The sequence below is a fragment of the Oncorhynchus kisutch genome, linkage group LG24 (genome assembly GCF_002021735.2).
Source record: "Oncorhynchus kisutch isolate 150728-3 linkage group LG24, Okis_V2, whole genome shotgun sequence".
NCBI lineage: Eukaryota > Metazoa > Chordata > Actinopteri > Salmoniformes > Salmonidae > Oncorhynchus > Oncorhynchus kisutch.
In genome coordinates, this window is record NC_034197.2 from 40,876,742 (window position 1) to 40,895,843 (window position 19,102).

The following is a 19,102-nucleotide window of genomic DNA, read 5'->3' on the forward strand; positions in this document are numbered from 1 at the left end:
GGCAGTTAACCCACTGTTAACCCACCCATTTTCTATCCTAGGCCGTCATTGAAAATAAGAATTTGTTCTTAACTGACTTGCCTAGTAAAATAAAGATTAAATTAAATTAAAAATGGGAGTGGAGTCCGCTCCTTTATTAGAATCGATAGTGTTATATGGTAGACCTGTAATGAAGGCGGTACTAGATGTATAGACTGTTACGTAATAAATACATCACTGTGTTAACATAATTCTGGGAGGAAAACGTTCACATTAGTACAGTCTATCAAGCAGCATAAACTCTCTACCCAACACAGTGAGTGAAATGATGTGCCTCGCCCTCATTTGGACCCGGGCCTAGGACACTGAAACACAGGCTGCAAACTGACGTTGAGACAACAACAAAAAAGCTGCGTCTATCTGACGAACCATCCTGTGTCGTTGTAGAGATCCGCATCTGATATGATCTCTGCACGTATTCAAAATATGCATCATCACATCGCCCTTTTCCTTGCCCACTCGTGTTGGATCAATTCAACAACTTGTAGCCTATACATTTCTTCTGCACTTGTGTTTTTTTTTAGGCATGTTATCCTTTACGTTTGAGGGGTGATGCTGGAGTATAGAAACCTCCGCATCCTTTCTCTAATCTAATTGTCAGTCTTGGCATCGCTTGTGAACGTGCAGTCCCACTCGCACCCTCCTGCCACGTGGTTCCCATCCCAGCCAATCAAACGGCGAGAAAGAATGTCTTCCTGATTCGGTCCATTTATCAGCATCGCGGACTGTGACGACCGCCTTCTCTGTCGACCGAACGAGAGACAACACTACCCCTGCACACAGTTAGGCCAGATAAAGGTAAGATGAAGGCCTTCTATTTTCTATTCTTTTGCGGAATTCGTAGATTTTTTGTTGTTGTAATTATTATAATTGTCTCAAATCGTATAAAATATCCGCTACTTTTTGCATTATTTGTCTGATGCCATTGTAGACCCTACATTATTTCCCCGTTATCGTATCATCAGAAAGTGGTCTCATAAAGTGTTATACATTTTGTCTTTTGCCTCTTCATTTTCAAGCTATTAATGACTTTCCTAGTTAAATAAAGGTAAAATAAATGAATGACATGATGGTGCCTGGCCACGGTTTGCAGCTTGGTAGCTTGTCTATTTTTAACCCGTCCCGTCAGCTGGCGAGATGTCACTCCATTTAGAAACGGCAGTGAGGGGGGAAAAGGAAAAAGGCGTCAAGTTGCAACCACACAGCTAGATAACAGTGTTTTATCACTACTGAACTACTCTGCCACACCTTCCTGTGCCCTTTTTCACAGGCAAAGGCATGTCACTGTTCATTCATTGCTTGTCATGCAGGTAGCCTAGTGCTTTAGTGCTTTTGGCCAAGTAACCGAAAGGTCGGCAGGTTCGAATCCCCGAGCCGGCAAGGTGGACATAACTGCTGTTCAGCCCTTGAGAATTGCAGTTATACCTCAACAAGTGCTCCCCTGACGCCTATGACGTGGACATGGATCAAGGCAGCCTCCCTGCACCTCTCTGATTCAGAGGGGTTGGGTTGGATGCAGAAGACAGTTCAGTTGAATACATTCAGTTGTGCAACTGACTAGGTAACCCCCCCCCCCCCCCCCTTTCCCCGTTCACTTCTATGCAGTGTGGCCAACTACCAGTTACTGACTGATATGGTGGACAGAATATTAAATATAGCAATCTGTTGCAGATACAATGTAGCCAACTGTGGTTACTTTGTTGTTCCCTTTCAGAGATGCTAAGAAATCAATGTTTCCATTGCACACGCAAAGATAAATGTTTAACAAATAGAAATTAAACTATTTATTTAAAGTGAATCATTAAACTAGGGGAGAAAACACAGCGAAAAAAATACTTATTGTCATACCCAGAGATAAATAAATAAAAACGGGCGAAGGAACGAAGCTGAATTAAATACTTGAATGTCAAGTCTTTTATTATTTATTTCAGTGTGAGGAAGCCATTTTATAGAAGCCATTTTATAGTAGCCATTTTATAGTAGCCATTTTATAGTAGCCATTTTATAGTAGCCATTTTATAGTAGCCATTTTATAGTAGCCATTTTATAGTAGCCATTTTATAGTAGCCATTTTATAGAAGCCATTTTATAGAAGCCATTTTATAGAAGCCATTTTATAGAAGCCATTTTATAGAAGCCATTTTATAGAAGCCATTTTATAGTAGCCATTTTATAGTAGCCATTTTATAGTAGCCATTTTATAGTAGCCATTTTATAGTAGCCATTTTATAGAAGCCATTTTATAGAAGCCATTTTATAGAAGCCATTTTATAGTAGGCTATCAGCAGGTTCAACTCTGTCTTTCTCCGTCTCTGCACACTGCGACGACAGGGGAAAAAAACCATTGCCGTTATACATGTTAACTACATGTTATAAGTAATGTTATAGCTGTGTTATCGTAGCTACCACACAAATTATCTTCTGTTTCTTTCAAATGTCAGGTGACATTAGGTGTTTTTGTTGCCCAACTGTAGGCTAAACATGAGTCCTGACCAGTGTTGTGAGCGCTATAGAGAAGACAATCCTGTCTGTGTGCATTTATGCTTCTGTTTATGTGGGTTGACATTGGCCCTTCTTCTCCTCTCTGTGCTTTGTCATCCAATGGAAAGTTTCCACATCGTGGACATTTAATACCTGATCATTTTCCGTTGTTCCAGTAAGCGGTCGGTTGATGGAGAGTGTGTGTCTGTCTGGTTTTAGTGGCTTAAAGGCTGGAACATGGGGGTTCACTCATCAGGGAAAGTCCGATAAAACCGATTAAATGAAAATCCATAGTCTGTGTGCAGAACAGTCTAGTACAGACAAGGGTAGGGCAGGCCCAGACCTGTTATGTATTGGGGAACACAGTCCATTTCACCTGGGGCATCTGCAAAAAAATACTGAATATAGAGCCTCGATGTGGTTTAAAATCTCTATTCTCCATGTTTGAAATGTGTGGTGCTAACTGGGATGTTTCATAGTAGGGTAATGTTTGGGACATTACAGACTTCACAGTAAAGGTATACGAAGTTCTGAAATGGTTTTTGAACCAAAAGTACACGTCGTAGTAGTAGTAGTAGTAGTAGTAGTAGTAGTAGTAGTAGTAGTAGTAGTAGTAGTAGTAGTTCCCCTGTAAAGTGGTTTCATGTACCTGCCAAAGCCTAGGCAATGTCATGTGTAGTCAGCTAGTCATTTGCTTTGTCATATTGGGGAAAAAAACTTGGATGCAGCATGCAGCAATTGATTTAGGCCTACGACACACATGATTCAGCAGAAAACATTGGTGAAGTAACATGTCAGGCGAAGTCTGCATTTTAACCCAGGGGTCATTTGACCAAGTCATGCTGCAGAGATCGATGCTTCAGCCCCGTGGAGCCCCACCCATACATATTTTACAAGGACGCACCCATGCTTTGGCAAAACAGACTGCAGCAACTGTGTACAGATTGTGCTGACATCGCATGACATTGTCTACAGTATTATCTGCACAGGTCTGTCAACTCATTTCCCCATAGCAGTGGGTACATAGGTACAGTCCGTGGACTTTCATGTTGACTTTAGGATTTTGTGTTTTATGCTTTTGTTTTTTTTTATACCTTAAACTTTTCTGTTTTATACTGTTGAATTCTGTCATTGAGCATTTCAAATATTGCCACATTTCTGTCCTGACTCACTGTCCTGACTCACTGTCATGACTTCAGACCTCGATCCTCACTGAGGGCTGGTCTTCAACATTTACCTCTAACCCATCCTCCTTTCTCTCCTCTCTTTCATCCTCCTCTCTCTCCTTTCTCTCCCATCCTCCTTTCTCTCCCATCCTCCTTTCTCTCCCATCCTCCTTCTCTCTCATCCTTCTCTCTCTCCAATCCTCCTCTCTCTCATCCTTCTCTCTCTCCTCTCTCCGATCCTCCTCTCTCTCATCCTCCTCTCTCTCCTCTCTCCCATCCTCCTCTCTCTCCTCTCTCCCATCCTCCTCTCTCTCCTCCTCTCCCATCCTCCTCTCTCTCCTCCTCTCCCATCCTCCTCTCTCTCCTCCTCTCCCATCCTCCTCTCTCTCCTCCTCTCCCATCCTCCTCTCTCTCCTCCTCTCCCATCCTCCTCTCTCTCCTCCTCTCCCATCCTCCTCTCTCTCCTCCTCTCTCCCATCCTCCTCTCTCTCCTCTCTCTCCTCTCTCTCCTCTCTCTCCTCTCTCTCCTCTCTCCTCTCTCTCCTCTCTCCTCTCTCCTCTCTCTCCTCTCTCCCATCCTCCTCTCTCTCCTCTCTCTCCTCTCTCCCATCCTCCTCTCTCTCCTCTCTCCCATCCTCCTCTCTCTCCTCTCTCTCCTCTCTCCCATCCTCCTCTCTCTCCTCTCTCTCCTCTCTCCCATCCTCCTCTCTCTCCTCTCTCTCCTCTCTCTCCCATCCTCCTCTCTCTCCTCTCTCCTCTCTCTCCTCTCTCCCATCCTCCTCTCTCTCCTCTCTCCCATCCTCCTCTCTCTCCTCTCTCCCATCCTCCTCTCTCCCATCCTCCTCTCTCTCCCATCCTCCTCTCTCTCCCATCCTCCTCTCTCTCCTCTCTCCCATCCTCCTCTCTCTCCTCTCTCCCATCCTCCTCTCTCTCCTCTCTCCCATCCTCTTCCTTACTTGTCTCTCCTCTCTTCTCTCCTGTGTAGTTCCAGAACCATGTCCATCCTGAAGATTCACGCTCGTGAGATTTTCGACTCCCGTGGAAACCCCACCGTGGAGGTCGACCTGTACACCAAGAAAGGTAAGAAGAGGTTATACTAGAACAGGACTATCGGTACACTTTGTTCTCTGTAGGGTCAGGGTTCAACTTTGTTCTCTGTAGGGTCAGGGTTCAACTTTGTTCTCTGTAGGGTCGGGGTTCAACTTTGTTCTCTGTAGGGTCGGGGTTCAACTTTGTTCTCTGTAGGGACGGGGTTCAACTTTGTTCTCTGTAGGGTCGGGGTTCAACTTTGTTCTCTGTAGGGTCGGGGTTCAACTTTGTTCTCTGTAGGGTCGGGGTTCAACTTTGTTCTCTGTAGGGTCGGGGTTCAACTTTGTTCTCTGTAGGGTCGGGGTTCAACTTTGTTCTCTGTAGGGTCGGGGTTCAACTTTGTTCTCTGTAGGGTCGGGGTTCAACTTTGTTCTCTGTAGGGTCGGGGTTCAACTTTGTTCTCTGTAGGGTCGGGGTTCAACTTTGTTCTCTGTAGGGTCGGGGTTCAACTTTGTTCTCTGTAGGGTCGGGGTTCAACTTTGTTCTCTGTAGGGTCGGGGTTCAACTTTGTTCTCTGTAGGGTCGGGGTTCAACTTTGTTCTCTGTAGGGTCGGGGTTCAACTTTGTTCTCTGTAGGGTCGGGGTTCAACTTTGTTCTCTGTAGGGTCGGCGTTCAACTTTGTTCTCTGTAGGGTCGGCGTTCAACTTTGTTCTCTGTAGGGTCGGGGTTCAACTTTGTTCTCTGTAGGGTCGGGGTTCAACTTTGGGTGCATGTTGTCCATACCACAATTCTCCCTAAGGGGGCCAAACGCCGTTTGGGTCTTTTGATGTAAAAAAATTAATTAAATACACGTCATAACACCATTTGTCCCGTTAAATAAGCTTGTTGACCAATCAGGACCTGCATATGACTGCATAATCATTTAATACGTTCAGTACTTTTTTTTTACGTAGCTATTAATTACACTGATTACACTATCACTCAATGTCATATGTCACAGCAATTCACCGATTGGTATGCTTTGTTGCTGGTAAAGTTTTGTCTCGTGCACCTTCCGCATGAGTGGAGACACTCTTCCCCCAAGCTCTAGACGGTGCTGGTCAGAAATAAAGCTAGCTAGCTGATGGATGCAAACAATGTCCTTCTCCAAAAACATAGCAAAACAACATCATCTGTTTCAGTAGCAATAGTTAGCTAGCTATCTAGCTAGGTGTCACCTAAATACCCATCGTTTATAAGACAGTTCGTATTTGATTAATGATGGTCAAACTCATCTATGTGAAGCTAGCCACAGTAAGGATTAGCCACAATATTGAAATTTGCGGTTCGCCTTCAAAAATAAAAGTTGCTTTATTGAAAGTGATGCAAATTAATACAAATAGTGGAATCATGCCATACTGCAATAGGTTGGAATGTTATATAAATTCAACAAAATAAAATAATTTGTTAATTGGACAAAAATCTGTTGAAATCACACTGTGGCTGTATTGGACTTTAGAATTGTATTGAGGGCATATTTATTTCACTGTACAGCCTTACCTATGGATTGTGGATCAATGACATGGAGCATCAGTCTTGAAACTAGCATAGGCAACAACAACAACTACCTGGACGGAAAACAGTGATGCACATAACACACAACCCTGTCTTTGGGCATGTGGGGAAGGGTTCTTTAAATGTAACATCCAATCAAATTAGGTTTGAACGGCTCCCAGGGGCCCATTCAAACTGTTTTTGCAATAGAAAATTCTCCAGAACTCCAAGGAAGGAGTGATAACGATGAGGCTAGCTGCAGGCTAGTCCCTCTCCTACTGACAGAGTGAGTTAGCTGCAGGCTAGTCCCTCTCCTACTGACAGAGTGAGTTAGCTGCAGGCTAGTCCCTCTCTGACTGACAGAGTGAGTTAGCTGCAGGCTAGTCCCTCTCTGACTGACAGAGTGAGTTAGCTGCAGGCTAGTCCCTCTCTGACTGACAGAGTGAGTTAGCTGCAGGCTAGTCCCTCTCTGACTGACAGAGTGAGTTAGCTGCAGGCTAGTCCCTCTCTGAATGACAGAGTGAGTTAGCTGCAGGCTAGTCCCTCTCTGAATGACAGAGTGAGTTAGCTCCAGGCTAGTCCCTCTCTGACTGACAGAGTGAGTTAGCTGCAGGCTAGTACCTCTCCTACTGACAGAGTGAGTTAGCTGCAGGCTAGTACCTCTCCTACTGACAGAGTGAGTTAGCTCCAGGCTAGTCCCTCTCTGACTGACAGCGTGAGTTAGCCCCAGGCTAGTCCCTCTCTGACTGACAGCGTGAGTTAGCTCCAGGCTAGTCCCTCTCTGACTGAGAGGTAGTTAGCTCCAGGCTAGTCCCTCTCTGACTGACAGAGGTAGTTAGCTGCAGGCTAGTACCCCTCCTACTGACAGAGTGAGTTAGCTGCAGGCTAGTCCCTCTCTGAATGACAGAGTGAGTTAGCTGCAGGCTAGTCCCTCTCTGAATGACAGAGTGAGTTAGCTCCAGGCTAGTCCCTCTCTGACTGACAGAGTGAGTTAGCTGCAGGCTAGTACCTCTCCTACTGACAGAGTGAGTTAGCTGCAGGCTAGTACCTCTCCTACTGACAGAGTGAGTTAGCTCCAGGCTAGTCCCTCTCTGACTGACAGCGTGAGTTAGCCCCAGGCTAGTCCCTCTCTGACTGACAGCGTGAGTTAGCTCCAGGCTAGTCCCTCTCTGACTGAGAGGTAGTTAGCTCCAGGCTAGTCCCTCTCTGACTGACAGAGGTAGTTAGCTGCAGGCTAGTACCCCTCCTACTGACAGAGTGAGTTAGCTCCAGGCTAGTCCCTCTCCTACTGACAGAGTGAGTTAGCTCCAGGCTAGTCCCTCTCTGACTGACAGTGAGTTAGCTCCAGGCTAGTCCCTCTCCTACTGACAGAGTGAGTTAGCTCCAGGCTAGTCCCTCTCCGACTGACAGAGTGAGTTAGCTCCAGGCTAGTCCCTCTCCTACTGACAGAGTGAGTTAGCTCCAAGCTAGTCCCTCTCTGACTGACAGAGTGAGTTAGCTCCAGGCTAGTCCCTCTCTGACTGACAGACAGAGTGAGTTAGCTCCAGGCTAGTCCCCCTCTGACTGACGGAGTGAGTTAGCCCCAGGCTAGTCCCTCTCTGACTGACAGCGTGAGTTAGCTCCAGGCTAGTCCCTCTCTGACTGAGAGGTAGTTAGCTCCAGGCTAGTCCCTCTCTGACTGACAGAGGTAGTTAGCTGCAGGCTAGTACCCCTCCTACTGACAGAGTGAGTTAGCTCCAGGCTAGTCCCTCTCCTACTGACAGAGTGAGTTAGCTCCAGGCTAGTCCCTCTCTGACTGACAGTGAGTTAGCTCCAGGCTAGTCCCTCTCCTACTGACAGAGTGAGTTAGCTCCAGGCTAGTCCCTCTCCGACTGACAGAGTGAGTTAGCTCCAGGCTAGTCCCTCTCCTACTGACAGAGTGAGTTAGCTCCAAGCTAGTCCCTCTCTGACTGACAGAGTGAGTTAGCTCCAGGCTAGTCCCTCTCTGACTGACAGACAGAGTTAGCTCCAGGCTAGTCCCCCTCTGACTGACGGAGTGAGTTAGCTCCAGGCTAGTCCCTCTCCGACTGAGAGTGAGTTAGCTCCAGGCTAGTCCCTCTCCGACTGACGGAGTGAGTTAGCTCCAGGCTAGTCCCTCTCCTACTGACAGTGAGTTAGCTCCAGGCTAGTCCCTCTCCGACTGACGGAGTGAGTTAGCTCCAGGCTAGTCCCTCTCCTACTGACAGTGAGTTAGCTCCAGGCTAGTCCCTCTCTGACTGACAGAGTGAGTTAGCTCCAGGCTAGTCCCTCTCCGACTGACGGAGTGAGTTAGCTCCAGGCTAGTCCCTTTCCCTCAGTCGGTTGCAGATACAATGTAGCCAACTGTGGTTACTTTGTTGTTCCCCTTCAGACATGTCGATGAAATCAATGCTGCTATGTTTCCATTTGCACATCGACAATGGAATAGACATAGTGCACATTTACTAAAGATAAATGTTTAAATAAATAGTTTAATTTCCTATCTGTTAGAGTTGTTAAACTAGGTTGAACACACAGCAAAATATTTCTTGGCATACCCAGAGATAAATGAAAAACAGGCGAAAGCAAGAAGCTGAATTTAATGCAATTATTCAATTGCACAAGACATTTTATTGTAGCTAATTAATCGTAGCCTGTCAGCACTACTTTTGCATACTACTTTCAGTGCACCCCTATGAGCCCTGGTCAGAAGTAGTGCGCTATATATTGAATAGGGTACTATTTGAGATGGAGCCGTGGATACTTACAGTACAGGGTTCACAGGTCGGACTCTGTAATACCTAGAGGCCTAAAAGAGGTTAATACTTATTATAAACTGGGTGGTTCCAGCGCTGAATGCTGATTGGCTGACAGCTGTGGTATATCAGACCGTATTTCAAGGGGATTGCAAAACATATATTTTTACTGCTCTAATTACGTTTGTAACCAGTTTATAATAGAAATAAGGCACCTCAGGGGTTTGTGGTAAGAACAGCCCTTAACTGTGGTCTATTGGCCATATAACACACCCCCTCGTGGTAAGAACAGCCCTTAACCGTGGTCTATTGGCCATATACCACACCCCCTCGTGGTAAGAACAACCCTTAACCCCCTCGTGGTAAGATCTTAACCCCCTCGTGTTAAGAACAGCCCTTAACCCCCTCGTGTTAAGAACAGCCCTTAACCCCCTCGTGTTGAGAACAGCCCTTAACCCCCTCGTGGTAAGAACAGCCCTTAACTGTGGTCTATTGGCCATATACCACACCCCCGCGTGGTAAGAACAGCCCTTAACTGTGGTCTATTGGCCATATACCACACCCCCTCGTGGTAAGAACAGCCCTTTAACCGTGGTCTATTGGCCATATACCACACCCCCGCGTGGTAAGAACAGCCCTTAACCGTGGTCTATTGGCCATATACCACACCCCCTCGTGGTAAGAACAGCCCTTAACCGTGGTCTATTGGCCATATACCACACCCCCTCGTGGTAAGAACAGCCCTTAACCCCCTCGTGGTAAGAACAGCCCTTAACCCCCTCGTGGTAAGAACAGCCCTTAACCCCCTCGTGGTAAGAACAGCCCTTAACCCCCTCGTGGTAAGAACAGCCCTTAACCCCCTCGTGGTAAGAACAGCCCTTAACCCCCTCGTGGTAAGAACAGCCCTTAACCCCCTCGTGGTAAGAACAGCCCTTAACCCCCTCGTGGTGAGGACAGCCCTTAACCCCCTCGTGGTAAGAACAGCCCTTAACCCCCTCGTGGTAAGAACAGCCCTTAACCCCCTCGTGGTAAGAACAGCCCTTAACCCCCTCGTGGTAAGAACAGCCCTTAACCCCCTCGTGGTAAGAACAGCCCTTAACCCCCTCGTGGTAAGAACAGCCCTTAACCCCCTCGTGGTAAGAACAGCCCTTAACCCCCTCGTGGTAAGAACAGCCCTTAACCCCCTCGTGGTAAGAACAGCCCTTAACCCCCTCGTGGTAAGAACAGCCCTTAACCCCCTCGTGGTAAGAACAGCCCTTAATCCCCTCGTGGTAAGAACAGCCCATAACCCCCTCGTGGTAAGAACAACCCATTATCCCCTCGTGGTAAGAACAGCCCTTAACCCCCTCGTGGTAAGAACAGCCCTTAACCCCCTCGTGGTGAGAACAGCCCTTAACCCCCTCGTGGTGAGGACAGCCCTTAACCCCCTCGTGGTGAGGACAGCCCTTAACCCCCTCGTGGTGAGGACAGCCCTTAACCCCCTCGTGGTGAGGACAGCCCTTAACCCCCTCGTGGTGAGGACAGCCCTTAACCCCCTCGTGGTGAGGACAGCCCTTAACCCCCTCGTGGTGAGGACAGCCCTTAACCCCCTCGTGGTGAGGACAGCCCTTAACCCCCTCGTGGTGAGGACAGCCCTTAACCCCTCGTGGTGAGGACAGCCCTTAACCCCCTCGTGGTGAGGACAGCCCTTAACCCCCTCGTGGTGAGGACAGCCCTTAACCCCCTCGTGGTGAGGACAGCCCTTAACCCCCTCGTGGTGAGGACAGCCCTTAACCCCCTCGTGGTGAGGACAGCCCTTAACCCCCTCGTGGTGAGGACAGCCCTTAACCCCCTCGTGGTGAGGACAGCCCTTAACCCCCTCGTGGTGAGGACAGCCCTTAACCCCCTCGTGGTGAGGACAGCCCTTAACCCCCTCGTGGTGAGGACAGCCCTTAACCCCCTCGTGGTGAGGACAGCCCTTAACCCCCTCGTGGTGAGGACAGCCCTTAACCCCCTCGTGGTGAGGACAGCCCTTAACCCCCTCGTGGTGAGGACAGCCCTTAACCCCCTCGTGGTGAGGACAGCCCTTAACCCCCCCGTGGTGAGGACAGCCCTTAACCCCCCCGTGGTGAGGACAGCCCTTAACCCCCCGTGGCGAGGACAGCCCTTAACCCCCTCGTGGCGAGGACAGCCCTTAACCCCCTCGTGGCGAGGACAGCCCTTAACCCCCTCGTGGCGAGGACAGCCCTTAACCCCCTCGTGGCGAGGACAGCCCTTAACCCCCTCGTGGCGAGGACAGCCCTTAACCCCCTCGTGGCGAGGACAGCCCTTAACCCCCTCGTGGCGAGGACAGCCCTTAACCCCCTCGTGGCGAGGACAGCCCTTAACCCCCTCGTGGCGAGGACAGCCCTTAACCCCCTCGTGGCGAGGACAGCCCTTAACCCCCTCGTGGCGAGGACAGCCCTTAACCCCCTCGTGGTGAGGACAGCCCTTAACCCCCTCGTGGTGAGGACAGCCCTTAACCCCCTCGTGGTGAGGACAGCCCTTAACCCCCTCGTGGTGAGGACAGCCCTTAACCCCCTCGTGGTGAGGACAGCCCTTAACCCCCTCGTGGTGAGGACAGCCCTTAACCCCCTCGTGGTGAGGACAGCCCTTAACCCCCTCGTGGTGAGGACAGCCCTTAACCCCCTCGTGGTGAGGACAGCCCTTTACCCCCTCGTGCTTTATTGCTTAATTCTACTCCATCTTGTTAACCAGGAATTGGTCCTTTTTTATACTCTTTTTGTTTTTTTCCTGGGGTGAACCATTGAAGTCTTCCAATACTCTTCTTCGTGGGAATTTTGAAGTCATATTTCAAGTGTTGTTGATCATACAAGCACAGAACATGACAGACGTGTCATTTGTAATGGGATTACAATTCATTGGAAATCAATACCTTAACTTTCAAGATGTACTAAGATGTTGGTTTATCTCAACCAATCTAACAATATTCAACCAACTAACTATGGGATACCCTGATTGGGATACCCTGATTGGGATACCCTGATTGGGATACCCTGAATGGGATACCCTGATTGGGATACCCTGATTGGGATCGGGGTTTCCGCCACCCTTGTTCAAGAGTGGAGTCCCCCTTTTTGTCGTTCTGCTCCGTGGGCTGAAAACAAAGCAGTTATTTCAACTTAATGAATGAATGTCCAGAATGTTAATGAAGCTGTCTTAATTAGGCCACCGAGGAAGAAGAAAGGGGTGGGGGGGGGGGGTTGAGAGAAGACATGTTGGATTTAACATGGGCTTGTAATCCACCCCCCCCCCCCCCCCCAGAAAAAAAAGGAAAGCATTTTCCATTTGTCTTGCTCTCTTTTGACAGTTTGTAGGAAGGTTGCTAGGTGCTCTAAGCTAGCAGCTTCACGGTTCCTAGTTTAGGATGGACCAGTCTGATTTGGCATTGGATGCGTCCCGAATGATGCCGTATTACCTTTATACTGCTCCAGAGCCCAAAGGGATTCCCATAGGGCTCTGTTCAAAAGAATGTCATTATGAAGAGAATAGAGGGCAATTCGGGATACACTTTGTGTTGTCTGCTGCTGTAGAAATAGGATTGGATTGTTGGAGCATGCAGAGACGAGGTCCCCCCCAGATGTAATGTGTCTCTGCTATATAACACAAAAGGGGTTTGAATTACAGTGGTTACTAGACGGGCTGCATCGTCTTTGTGTTTTCTATTTTCAGATCCAGTACTAATCCTCTGGGATGAGAGTGGCTGTACTCACTGGAAATACTCTTTCAGGTTTCATCTATTGTTTATTTTTTTAGCTGCAGAGGTCAGAAGGGACGGGGTGGCAGCAGAGGTCAGAAGGGACGGGGTGGCAGCAGAGGTCAGAAGGGACGGGGTGGCAGCAGAGGTCAGAAGATGGCTGCCATCGAAACGCGTTCGTTTGTTCTGGTCTCTGCTGCTAAAAGAAACACATTCAAAACATACAACAACCAAAAAAAATTTATTTCAGTGAGTGCCGTTTTTTTCCTTCAAGTATATTATTTTTTTGAACCCGGCACCCAAAGACTTTTTGTTTCAACAAACATTTGAGCTGAGCTAATTTCTCTTTCTCTGAGAGTGACTGTCACGTCCTCCGATTGGGGTTTAAAACAACAAAAATAACAAATTAGTATCTAGACAGAGGGCTTCCGAGTGGTGCAGCGGTCTAAGAAGACCCGGGTTTCATTCCAGACTGTGTCTCAGCTGTATAAGGAGACCCTGGTTTCATTCCAGACTGTATCTCAGCTGTCTATGAAGACCCTGGTTTCATTCCAGACTGTGTCTCAGCTGTCTAAGAAGACCCGGGTTTCATTCCAGACTGTATCTCAGCTGTCTAAGAAGACCCTGGTTTCATTCCAGACTGTATCTCAGCTGTCTATGAAGACCCTGGTTTCATTCCAGACTGTGTCTCAGCTGTCTAAGGAGACCCGGGTTTCATTCCAGACTGTATCACAACCGGCCGTGATTTGGGAGTCCCATAGGGCGGCGCACAATTGGTCCAGCGTCGTCCGGGTTTGGCCGGGAGTTGGCTGTCATTGTAAATAAGAATTAGTTCTTAACTGACTTGCCAAGTTAAATAAAAGTTAAAAAATAAAATGTAAATTAAAACTGAATCTAGGCATATGTTAAAAAAATATAACCTTTCTGAATTCAGACATACTGTATACGTGTCCAAAATATAACCTTTCTGAATTCAGACATACTGTATACGTGTCCAAAATATAACCTTTCTGAATTCAGACATACTGTATACGTGTCCAAAATATAACCTTTCTGAATTCAGACATACTGTATACGTGTCCAAAATATAACCTTTCTGAATTCAGACATACTGTATACGTGTCCAAAATATAACCTTTCTGAATTCAGACATACTGTATACGTGTCCAAAATACAATGTTGCATGCTTTGAGTGTAGTTGATTTGAAAACAAGTGAAATCACTAAGTCTAAATGAATCTGAATAGGTTTATTGGGCTTGACTGCTAAACTATATCAAGCATAGCTGATTTCTAGCTGATGCAGATGATTTGATAAGCCTGAACTCATGGCCTAAATCTCTCTGTGTGTCTCTGTGGTTAAGCTTTAAATCCCTCCTGATCTCAGGACCCCTGTCATTGGTTTGATCAGCATTTTTTAATATATTTTTTTCAGTTCGAATCAAATGTACACATCCTGTATCTTTCTTGAATCCCAAATGTCTGACCTTGGTGTGTGTCTGAGCCAGCAGTTACATCCTGGATGCTGCAGTGTGTGTGTGTGTGTGTCATCACATTGATCTGCTTAGCATGTGCAACCCCCTCCTCTCCTCCTCTGGGAACAAAATGTGATTAAAATAGGACCGAAGGGATACTTGCTGCTCATTGGATAATTTAGATTTCCTGATGCTTTTACTATGAATAACAAACAACCTTCATACTACTACAGTAGAAGTAAAAGTATTTTCCATACTGTCTTGTTCTAAAATGTATTAAATTAATGTTTTTCTTCATCAATCTACACACAATACCCCATAATGACATCACAATACCCCATAATGACATCACAATACCCCATAATGACCTCACAATACCCCATAATGACCTCACCATACCCCATAATGACCTCACAATACCCCACAATACCCCATAATGACATCACAATACCCCGTAATGACATCACAATACCCCATAATGACCTCACCATACCCCATAATGACATCACAATACCCCACAATACCCCATAATGACATCACAATACCCCATAATGACATCACAATACCCCATAATGACATCACAATACCCCATAATGACATCACAATACCCCATAATGACATCACAATACCCCATAATGACATCACAATACCCCATAATGACATCACAATACCCCATAATGACATCACAATACCCCACAATACCCCATAATGACATCACAATACCCCGTAATGACATCACAATACCCCATAATGACATCACCATACCCCATAATGACATCACAGTACCCCACAATACCCCATAATGACATCACAATACCCCATAATGACATCACAATACCCCATAATGACATCACAATACCCCATAATGACATCACAATACCCCATAATGACATCACAATACCCCATAATGACATCACAATACTCCATAATGTCATCACAATACTCCATAATGTCATCACAATACCCCATAATGACATCACAATACCCCATAATGACATCACAATAACATCACAATACCCCATAATGACATCACAATACCCCATAATGACATCACAATACCCCATAATGACATCACAATACCCCATAATGACATCACAATACCCATAATGACATCACAATACCCCATAATGACCTCACAATACCCCATAATGACCTCACAATACCCCACAATACCCCATAATGACATCACAATACCCCGTAATGACATCACAATACCCCGTAATGACATCACAATACCCCATAATGACATCACAATACCCATAATGACATCACAATACCCCATAATGACATCACAATACCCATAATGACATCACAATACCCCATAATGACATCACAATAACCCCATAATGGACCTCACAATACCCATAATGACCTCAAAATACCCCATAATGACATCACAATACCCCGTAATGACATCACAGTACCCCATAATGACCTCACCATACCCCATAATGACATCACAATACCCCACAATACCCCATAATGACATCACAATACCCATAATGACATCACAATACCCCATAATGACATCACAATACCCCATAATGACATCACAATACCCCATAATGACATCACAATACCCCATAATGACATCACAATACTCCATAATGTCATCACAATACTCCCATAATGTCATCACAATACTCCATAATGTCATCACAATACCCCATAATGACATCACAATACCCCATAATGACATCACAATAACATCACAATACCCCATAATGACATCACAATACCCCATAATGACATCACAATACCCCATAATGACATCACAATACCCCATAATGACCTCACAATACCCCATAATGACATCACAATACCCCATAATGACATCACAATACCCCACAATACCCCATAATGACATCACAATACCCCGTAATGACATCACAATACCCCATAATGACATCACAATACCCCATAATGACATCACAATACCCCATAATGACCTCACCATACCCCATAATGACATCACAATACCCCACAATACCCCATAATGACATCACAATACCCCATAATGACATCACAATACCCCATAATGACATCACATACCCCATAATGACATCACAATACCCCATAATGACATCACAATACCCCATAATGACATCACAATACTCCATAATGTCATCACAATACTCCATAATGTCATCACAATACCCCATAATGACATCACAATACCCCATAAATGACATCACAATAACATCACAATACCCCATAATGACATCACAATACCCCATAATACATCCAAATACCCATAATGACATCACAATACCCCATAATGACATCACATCACAATACCCCATAATGACATCACAATACCCCATAATGACATCACAATACCCCATAATGACATCACAATACCCCATAATGACATCACAATACCCCATAATGACATCACAATACCCCATAATGACATCACAATACCCCATAATGACCTCACAATACCCCATAATGACATCACAATACCCCACAATACCCCATAATGACATCACAATACCCCGTAATGACATCACAATACCCCATAATGACATCACAATACCCCATAATGAACATCACAATACCCCATAATGACCTCAACCATACCCCATAATGACATCACAATACCCCCACAATACCCCATATGACATCACAATACCCCGTAATGACATCACAATACCCCTAATACATCACAATACCCCATAATGGACATCACAATACCCCACAATACCCCATAATGACATCAACAAATACCCCGTATGACATCACAATACCCCATAAGGACACACATACCCCATAATGACATCACAATACCCCATAATGATCAGCCACAATACCCCGTAATGACATCAATACCCCATAATGACATCACAATACCCATAATGACACACAATACCCATAATGACATCACAATACCCCATAATGACAGCCATACCCCATAATGACATCACAATACCCATAATGACATCACAATACCCCATAATGACCTCACAATACCCCATAATGACATCACAATACCCCACAATACCCCATAATGACATCACCAATACCCCGTAATGACATCACAATACCCCCATAATGACCTCACCATACCCCTAATGACATCACAATACCCCACAATACCCCATACTGACATCACAATACCCCATAATACATCACAATACCCCATAATGACATCACAATACCCCATAATGACATCACAATACCCATAATGACATCACAATACTCCATAATGTCATCACAATACTCCATAATGTCATCACAATACTCCATAATGTCATCACATACCCCATAATGACATCACAATACCCCATAATGACATCACAATACCCCATAATGACATCACAATACCCCATAATGACATCACAATACCCCATAATGACATCACAATACCCCTAATGACATCACAATACCCCATAATGACCTCACAATACCCCATAATGACATCACAATACCCCACAATACCCCATAATGACATCACAATACCCCGTAAATGACATCACAATACCCCATAATGACCTCACCATACCCATAATGACATCACAATACCCCACAATACCCCATAATGACATCACAATACCCCATAATGACATCACAATACCCCATAATGACATCACAATACCCCATAATGACATCACAATACCCCATAATGACATCACAATACTCCATAAATGTCATCACAATACTCCATAATGTCATCACAATACTCCATAATGTCATCACAATACCCCATAATGACATCACAATACCCCCAATAATGACATCACAATAACATCACAATACCCCATAATGACATCACAATACCCCCATAATGACATCACAATACCCCATAATGACATCACAATACCCATAATGACATCACAATACCCCATAATGACATCACAATACCCCATAATGACCTCACAATACCCATAATGTCGGCAGTTGTAGCCTAGTGGTTAGAGCATTGGACTAGTAACCGAAAGGTTGCAAGTTCCAAATCCCCGAGCTGACAAGGTACAAAATCTGTCGTTCTGCCCTTGAACAGGCAGTTAACCCACTGTTTCCTAGGCCGTCATTGAAAATAAGAATTTGTTCTTAACTGACTTGCCTAGTTAAATAAAGGTAAAAAAAAAAAAAAAAAAAAATAATGACATCACAATACCCCACAATACCCCATAATGACATCACAATACCCGTAATGACATCACAATACCCATAATGACATCACAATACCCCATAATGACATCACAATACCCCATAATGGACCTCACCCATGACCCCATAATGACATCACAATACCCCACAATACCCATAATGACATCACAATACCCCATAATGACATCACAATACCCCATAATGACATCCATACCCCATAATGACATCACAATACCCCATATGACATCACAATACCCCATAATGACATCACCATACTCCATAATGTCATCACAATACTCCATAATGTCATCACAATACCCCATAATGTCATCACAATACCCCATAATGACATCACAATACCCCAATAATGACATCACAATATACATCACAATACCCCATAATGACATCACAATACCCCCATAATGACATCACAATACCCCATAATGACATCACAATACCCCATAATGACATCACAATACCCCATAATGACATCACAATACCCCATAATGACATCACAATACCCCATAATGACATCACAATACCCCATAATGACATCACAATACCCCATAATGACATCACAATACCCCATAATGACATCACAATACCCCATAATGACCTCACAATACCCCATAATGACATCACAATACCCCACAATACCCCATAATGACATCACAATACCCCGTAATGACATCACAATACCCCATAATGACCTCACCATACCCCATAATGACATCACAATACCCCACAATACCCCATAATGACATCACAATACCCCATA

At 45.3% G+C, this 19,102-nt stretch overlaps 1 protein-coding gene across 2 annotated transcripts in view; it reads left to right on the forward strand.

Moving 5' to 3' along the window:
* The first annotated feature begins 414 nt into the window (after nt 1-414).
* LOC109884890 (alpha-enolase) overlaps nt 415-19,102 on the forward strand; it is a 39,699-nt gene continuing 21,011 nt past the window's right edge. Inside the window, exons 1-2 of one of the 2 annotated variants that reach the window (XM_031804422.1) lie at nt 415-837; nt 4,672-4,766. In XM_031804422.1, the coding sequence (XP_031660282.1) occupies nt 4,682-4,766 (85 nt within the window). In that variant the 5' untranslated portion in view covers nt 415-837; nt 4,672-4,681. The remainder of the gene's footprint in view (nt 838-4,671; nt 4,767-19,102) is intronic. The other variant, XM_031804423.1, reaches the window with a different exon arrangement.